Source organism: Macaca mulatta, chromosome 9 (genome assembly GCF_049350105.2).
Source record: "Macaca mulatta isolate MMU2019108-1 chromosome 9, T2T-MMU8v2.0, whole genome shotgun sequence".
Classification (NCBI taxonomy): domain Eukaryota; kingdom Metazoa; phylum Chordata; class Mammalia; order Primates; family Cercopithecidae; genus Macaca; species Macaca mulatta.
Window position 1 is genome coordinate 127,102,737 of NC_133414.1, and position 8,483 is coordinate 127,111,219.

General features: G+C 36.2%; 1 protein-coding gene and 1 non-coding gene across 2 annotated transcripts in view; one reads left to right on the forward strand and one right to left on the reverse strand.

The window, feature by feature from the left end:
- TRUB1 (TruB pseudouridine synthase family member 1) overlaps positions 1-8,271 on the forward strand; it is a 37,669-nt gene extending 29,398 nt beyond the window's left edge. Inside the window, 4 exon segments of the mRNA NM_001266998.2 lie at positions 2,735-2,807; positions 4,517-4,656; positions 7,000-7,056; positions 7,789-8,271. Coding sequence (NP_001253927.1) covers positions 2,735-2,807; positions 4,517-4,656; positions 7,000-7,056; positions 7,789-8,048 — 530 coding nt within the window. The 3' untranslated portion in view covers positions 8,049-8,271.
- On the reverse strand, positions 1,825-1,932 carry LOC114670199 (U6 spliceosomal RNA). The gene has a single exon (XR_003719682.1). It is a non-coding gene; the product is annotated as a U6 spliceosomal RNA (small nuclear RNA).
- Positions 8,272-8,483: the final 212 nt, after the last annotated feature.

Here is an 8,483-nt window from a genome sequence, read left to right on the forward strand (position 1 = left end):
TATTTATTCTGCCTAGTTATTGGATATATTTACTGTGGACATTTTATTCTGTTTCTTTTTAAATACTTTGGAAGTAGAGTCTTTGTACTTATGTCATAAGAACAATTATTATTATTTCGATTGGACTTATATCATGTTTTAGATATAGCCAGTTTGTACTACATACTCATGTACCACAAGCTTAGATTTTATTATAAGATAACTTGCTGTGTAGGCTGCCTAGTAATTCAAACATCAGATGGATGATTGGCCTAGGTGACTTTTAAATGCCCTTCAGCCTTGAGATTCTATTATTCTTCAGCAAATTAAATTCAGCAGATGTCCTGAGTGCCATTTTAATAGTGTATGCTATATAAGAAAAATTATCTTTGTCTTTGAGAAGCTTAGAATTTCATTGGTGAGATAATACCTACGTGTGTGTATGTGTGTGTGTGTAGAAATAGAGTATGTAGAAAGAAGAGAGAATAAATGTAGAAAGAGAGAATAGTTAAAAATTATGTATGATTAATTATAGAGTGAACAGCACAAACCACAGATGCTTGACATGTTCAGTCAGAGAAAGAGACAATGTGGCAGAAGTAGAATAAGAAAGAACACATCTTGTCATCATGTGTGTGGTGACATCAGCAAAAGAGGGCCACCAAAGCAGCACAAAGGAGTACACAGTTGCAGGAGTGTCAGTAAAGAGACCAGCTTAGCAGAAGTAGAAAGTTGTTTGGCCTTGTTTTAAAAAATATGTGGCTAAGTTGTGAACTATTGCAATTTTGTCAGCAGTGGCATTTCCTTCAGCAAGTGCCAGCTCGGTGACAGCATTGGCTCTCTAGATCTGGAAATCTTACATTTGTATAACTAAGGTTCCACTAGTAATAATGTCTTAATGTTGCCATAGACCAAAATTTTTTCGTAGAAAAATCCTCATCTGTATCATGAGATATATCTGAGAAACAGTATGAACAGATCAGCTATCTGAGGTCTGCCTTTTTGGAGCTGCTAGGTGCTAGAGAAATTCTTTTGAGTTTTATAGCTCTTCTGTCTGTCTGAGTCTAGTAGATTCTAGTCTTTTGTTTGTGTTTAGCTTTTAAGGGTCAAGGTCATACTGAGGTTAAAACTGTCTTGCTGGGTTGATATTAAAATCTGGACATAGTATTCCATGCTGACTTTTAATTCTGGTATTGGAAGAGTAATTCAAAGCATACTCGTTTTTATTTAATATTGTTCAAATAAAATCAAATTTAATACACATATACCAGAATAAAAAATTTAGATAAATTTTCTACAAAATGGTAAAAGCACTGAAATTTCTTACCACTGGGTGTGAACTAAACAGATAATAGAATACTTCTGTGATTTAGTTTATTACTAAATACGAAATATGTATGAAGACATCTTTGAGTATGAAAATTCTGAATTTCAATGTATCATAGGTTTTAGTTTTTAAAATTATAGAACTGTACTTTTTTTCTTTTTTTTTTTTTCTTTTTTTAAGTATGGAACACGGTCAGGTACAGTGGCTCATGCCTGTAATCCCAGAACTTTGGGAGGCTGAGGCAGGAGGACCACCTGACACCTGAGGTCAGGAGTTTGAGACCAGCCTGGCCAACATGGTGAAACCCAGCCTCTACTAAAAAATACAAAAAGTAGTAATATGTGGTGGCACACGCCTGTAATCCCAGCTACCTGGGAGGCTGAGGCATGAGAATCGCTTGAACCCAGGAGGCAGAGGTTGCAGTGAGCCAAAGTCACACCACTGCACTCCAGCCTGGGCAACAGATTAAGACCTGTCTCAAAAAAAACAAAAAAAAAGATAAATAAAAATAAAATATGTAAAATATGGAACACTTCACTAATTTGCATGTCACCCTTGCTCAGGGGCCATGCTAGAACTCTGCTTTAATATTGCATCATTTTGTTTGAAGCAATACCAAACAAAAGCTGAAAACATGACTAAGTAAAAGATATTAAAAACTTTATGTGTATGTCTTCATTCACATTTTCTAAAATCATTGTTTAAAAAATGCTTGTTTAGTAAGCATGCTAAAATCCTTGCTTACGTGTGTTCTTTTTTTGCACTGGCTTATTTTTGAGGCTGGCTGTGAGTGTTCATGTAAAACGAGAGAAATTCCAACAATAGAGAAGGGGGAGGTTGGGGGGGACAGATAAATGCAATTTTACTTGACAACAGAGTTGAATGTGAGTGTGTAAAATTTCTGCCATAACATAAAACAGATTTGAAATCTTACCAGGTAAAACTTAAAATGTGGATAATGCCTGTTAATGTTAAGTACCACATTAAGTTATTTACAATATTTGATCCCTAGAGAAACTTAGAAAAGAACTTACAGGGATTATTTTGCTGCTTGTATTCTGATCACTTCATTATTAATTACTGCAGGATCATTTCTATAGCTAATGTGGGATTTTCCTCAGATCTTCTTAAGGCCATAGTCAGAACCAACTGAGTATATATATAAGATGATTGCATTATTTTTATTGGAGAAAAATTGAAACAAATGAAATTGTTTTAATAGAGAATATAAGACTTTCTCCCTCTTTTATCTCATTAATGTATATTTTATTCTTCTTAACAAGGTAGAATTTTGGCTATAAAACATACACCGTAATACATGCTTTTTTGGAAAAAATTGTAAATGAATTTTCAGGGCTGTTGGTGCTATGAATGTAGTACATGTACTTCTGTGGTTGTTTTAGTGTCTTTTTTGTTGATTTTTGGCAGATAAAATAACACAAGAAGATATTGAAGGCATTCTACAGAAATTTACTGGGAATATAATGCAAGTTCCCCCCCTGTAAGTTCAATTAGTAAATTTGGAAAAATGTTTTCTTTTCCAATGGGTAACATGACTCTAGTTAAAATACACGAGTTTCCTCTTAGCATATGGCAAGGCAGGTTTTAAATCTGATGTGCCAAATGTTCAAGTAAAGGTGAGACAGGATGTGGAGCTTTCAACACTCTCTAAGAGGGAGTGGAATGTGGTCTCCTTTGTTTCTGAGTGTGGCCACAACCTGGCATCTGTCCTATTACAGTATTTATTGGCTTTTCTGATTCTATCCACAGACATCAGGGCAGTTCTAGAGCCCAGAGATGTCTCTTTTCCTAGAACTGTTGTGGAGGGACCAGTCCAGTCTGGAAGGGAAGTCAGAGCTGTGAGTCGGAGTCCTAATGTGCACTGCATGTCAGGTGCTGAGACCATTCCTATTGGGCACAATCTTTTGCTTCACTGTTCTCTGCAACCAGCGAAACCGATGAGAGTTACAACTTACTAAAAATATAAGTAGATTGCTTTACTGCTTGTCTTAGTTTGTTTGGGCTGCAGTAACAAAAATAACATAAACTGGGTAGCTTATAAACAACAGAAATTTATTTCTCACTGTTCTGGAGGGTGGGAAGTCTAAGATTACAGTGCAGTAGGCTCAGTTTCTGGTGAAGGCCTGAGATGCCTTCACAGATGGCACCTTCTTACCGTATCCTCCCATGGTAGAAGGGGCAAGGCAGCTCTCTGGAGCCTCCTTTATAAGCATACTAATTTCTTTCATGAGGGCTGCACCCTGTGACCTAGTTACCTCCCAGAAGCCTCCACCTCCTAATATTATCACCTTGGGGGTTAGGATTTCAGCATATAAATTTGGAGGTTTGGCATTCAGATCATAATACCATGTAGCCATATTTTCATGCACATTACCATTTCAAGCAAATTGCCTTTTTTAAAAAAATGGCTGAATTGGTTAAAGGATATGTCAGGATAAGTTTCTGACTTTTTTTTAGATTTTAGTATTTATTTTGTATTTAAAAGCTTGGGTTTTTTTAAGGAACATTGAAATATCTCTGAGGAGATGCTTTTTCATGATTTTTGCCTCAAATATAAAAATTTAAAAATTTTGGCAAGATCTGCATAAACATAATTTTGGATCATTGTTAAAATAAATTAAACTTATTTATATTTATGTGTAAGATTGTTTTAGTATTTTCTATGATTATTGCAAGGATTTTGTTTTCTAGTAAAATTTCATCATGAAAAGCTAAGGTACGCTAAGTAGATTATTTGCTTATTACCTTCTTAGAAATGTTTTGGTAACTTATATAAAAATGAATATTATAGTACAGATTGTTTCAAGGAAATATAGCTGAGAGTATTATGACCAGAGTCTACTAAATTCCTTGTGCCTTTAACACAGAATGAGGACTTGTAAGGACAAGACATGAATAGATCATCTCCAGAAAAATGATTAAAGAATAAAATTGGTAACACTGCTTATTGTGTGCCAGAATGAGGTTATATCAGCCTTAGAAATATTTAGAAACTCTATCCATGACAGCATTATGGAGTAGGTTAGAATTAAAAATTCATTCATTTTTCAGAAGGATTTTCATTGTCAAGCACTGCCAGTCATCCTTCCTTTCCATGCCAAATCTGGAATTATAATCTCTCAATCTTTCCACATCCCTCTCAATTCTTGCTCTCCTTTCGTTTCCTTTCTCCTTCTCTCATCTCACAAGCTATTCTGCATTAAAGAAAGATGGACAGAGACTTTCGACTTTGATGAAGAGAGGTGAAGTTGTAGAAGCAAAACCTGCCAGGCCAGTGACTGTGTACAGTATCTCCCTTCAAAAATTCCAGCCACCATTTTTCACATTAGGTAAGATGGAGAAATTAGAAATCATTTGTATTTACATGTACTTTTGATTTGTATTTGGCTACTTTTGTGTCATTTTAATAGATCTGTAGGATGTTGGAGATTTTTTAAAATTTGAATTTAAGGAAAGTTAGGATTTCTTCATACTTTTTTGGTAACACATTTAATGAGACACCTGTAGCTATATGGAGGTTGAGAAATGCCTTTCTAACTAGGCTGACTGTTTCATGTATTGTACTATGTTATCTTACTAGAAAGTTGAAAGTAACATACTTTAGATCTCTATAGAGAAGAGTAGGTAAGGAGTATATACTTTTTAAATTTTAGTTTTTATTATCTTTTGGATGCTTTTCCTTGGCTAGTACCCCATACATTCAGTTTTAGAATTGACATTAGTTTTCCATTGAAAACAAAGCATTTTTAGTTTTTGGACAAGAAACCCCTCACCCCCTTCTTCACCACCTATAACTTATTAAAGATCCTGCAAATATGGAAAAAACGGGTAAGTCAGAAATGTATTCTTGAATACATAGTCACATTTTAAATTCAAGTTATGAATTTTAATTTCTTTTTTTTTTTTTTTTTTTTTGAGACGGAGTCTCGCTCTGTCGCCCAGGCTGGAGTGCAGTGGCCAGATCTCAGCTCACTGCAAGCTCTGCCTCCCGGGTTCCCGCCATTCTCCTGCCTCAGCCTCCCGAGTAGCTGGGACCACAGGCGCCGCCACCTCGCCCAGCTAATTTTTTGTGTTTTTTAGTAGAGACGGGGTTTCGCCGTGTTAGCCAGGATGGTCTCGATCTCCTGACCTTGTGATCCGCCCGTCTCGGCCTCCCAAAGTGCTGGGATTACAGGCTTGAGCCACCGCGCCCGGCCGAATTTTAATTTCTAATACATATTTGAAATAAATGTAAACACTAAAAAGTTCATTTCTGTTGTTTGGAAATTTTATGATCTGGCTGCAGAAAGTTGTTAACATGTAAGATCTGTGAAGAATCCAAAGCTGTAGTTCTTAATCCTCAGACTCCTTTAAATTGGGCCTACCCTTAATTTCACAGTGGATTGAATAGGATTCCTTTTAAAAATAATGTCCCCAAATCTTTTAATCTAAACTGTATTGCTTTTTTTGATGGGCACTATTGTTTTATCTGTGTTATGTTTCTGCAGGATATGGTTTTGTATCATTAGAAAAAAAGTCACTTTGTCTCTTCAAGTTCCTGCTTCTAAAATATTTGACAGATAATGAAAAAAACACGCTTAAAAAGGTTGTGCTCCATTCCATGAAAATGAAGCAGCTGGTTTGGCAGAGTAGATATTCTCTATGAAAGCAAGAAAAACTCAGGTTTTTCAGATTGCATTTAAGTCAGAAATACTTTATTGACTAGGGAGAGCGTAACAGGCCAAAAGAGCTATCTTTTCACTCAAGCCAAATATCATGCAAGAATGCTAGCACACCTGCATTTCATCCCAGTGCCCACTTTTAATCTCAGCAGTGGCCCCCAACCATGAACTGACTGAAGAAAGCGGGGGGTGATTAAAATCCCCAGGTGGTGAGTTTTGATTAATTCTCCCAAATGACTTTATTTGTACCAGTAAGACTTGAAGCAGCTAGAATGTAGTCATTTTGTGTGGAAATGTGGCAGCTCTTTTCAGGAAGTCTTGCTGATGAATAAAAATAACGGAGAGCCCTGTTCTTAACCAATAAACTTGTGTTAAGAAGATATTTAGATTTACATTCAGTTCTGGGACATTGTATAATTTTAAGTTGTTTTATGATTTCTTCAGGAGTATTTCCAAGAGAACATTTAAATAAACTGAGTTCTTCATGTGTAGTGCAGTACCCCAAACATAATTCTTGTCACTGTGAAAAGGGGTTTTTGGTTGGTTGGTTGGTTGTATTTTTTTTGAATGTACAAATCAGAAAATATTTTAAAAATCTACAGCTCATGATGGCAAAGCTACCATTTCTAACCGTTTACAACCTATTAAATGAACAAGGCATACAAATCTGAAAATATTTTTAAAAATCTACAGCTCATGATAGCAAAGCTGAGATTTCTAACTATTTAAAACCTATTAAATGAACAAGGCTGAAGTATTAAAGTGGTATGACTTGCCAGTTAATTTAAAATGTGTTCATGAGTTTCTGCTGTTTGCTTTCTCCACACTCTGACTTTTCAATCTCACAAACACATATGCTACTGGATGAATAATTTATGTTTTAGTGCATAAATATTTTATCACTCAATTGTTTGCATAGTGCATTTTTACATTTGTTTAGGGGCATCATTTCTATGTAAAGTGGGTTTCATAGGAGGTTAGCAATTTACTATGTCACTGTTAACATTCCAGATGTTGAATGTGGAGGAGGTTTTTATATCAGAAGCTTGGTCAGTGACATTGGAAAAGGTAAGCATAAAAATGAATTATGAATTATCATTTAGAGAGCAATACTCCTTTTCAATGGGAAGAGGGAATTTTCCGTTTTTCTTATTTCTGAATACTGGCCTTAGGAACTGAACTCTTGCTGCCTTCAGCTTTAAAAGCATTGTAGGTTTCTGGCTTGCAATTATCAGCCTCAGCAGCTGCAGTGAAATGCTTGTAATGGGAAAGAAGAGAAACAGAGAACAGAAAATGAAGACAGGAATAATGAACTTAGGGCCAACATCTTTTCAAGTACAAAAGATTTTAACTCAAACTAGGGATAGGGAAAAAAAAAGATTTAACCTTCTAAAAGTTATTTTCAAATTGTTTTGAACTGGAAGCCGTAGTCTTTATAAACAGCCAGAAGGTTTCGGTTCTGGCTGTGCCATTTACTGGCAGCTGTTGCACTGGACAGGTCATACGATCTCATCTGTGAAGTGAGGGTAATCTTCATGGGGCTGCTGCATGAATTAAATAACAGAAACGTGTGCAAGTTCTTTGTTGATTTTAAAGCAGCTTATAAGGTGGATTATTAAGTATTATTTTGCTACTTAATCATTTCTTTATCTCAGGGCTCTTGGTTCTTAGATTATTATACTCGTGCTTTTAGGTGATTTTGAGAGATTTGAATTGAGTACGGTCATTTGAACAATTATAGACTATGAAATACTGAATCAATTATCTTCTGGATTTTTTCTCCACCTTTTGTTGCCATAGAACTGTCTTCCTGTGCCAATGTGCTAGAGCTGACCCGAACCAAACAGGGACCATTTACGCTAGAAGAACATGCCCTTCCTGAAGACAAATGGACAATTGATGACATTGCACAGTCTCTTGAGCATTGCTCATCTCTTTTCCCAGCAGAGCTGGCACTTAAAAAATCAAAACCTGAGAAGTCTAATGAACAGGTTTTGAGCTGTGAATATATAACTCTAAATGAGCCAAAGGGAGAAGATGATGTAATTAAGACGTGTTGAGATTGACCTGGGAATATCATCATTTTCTAGTTGACATTTGAATCCTGTGTGCAGATGCAGAATGACAAGCTACATTCAAAAGACAAACAATATTTCTAACTTTTCTTTTTTTGCATGAAGAAAAACGTCCATCATTTACAGTTTCAATAGCATATAATTTATTTGCTATGCATTATAAATGGCCTTGCAGTTGCTCAGTTGTTTGCTGTGTTGTGGAATGTGCTTTTTTTTTTTTTTTTTTTTTTTTGAGACAGAGTCTCGCTTAGTCGCCCAGGCTGGAGTGCAATGGCGCGATCTCGGCTCACTGCAAGCTCCGCCTACCGGGTTCACGCCATTCTCCTGCCTCAGCCTCCCGAGTAGCTGGGACTACAGGCGCCCGCCGCCTCGCCCGGCTAATTTTTTGCATTTTTAGTAGAGACGGGGTTTCACCGTGTT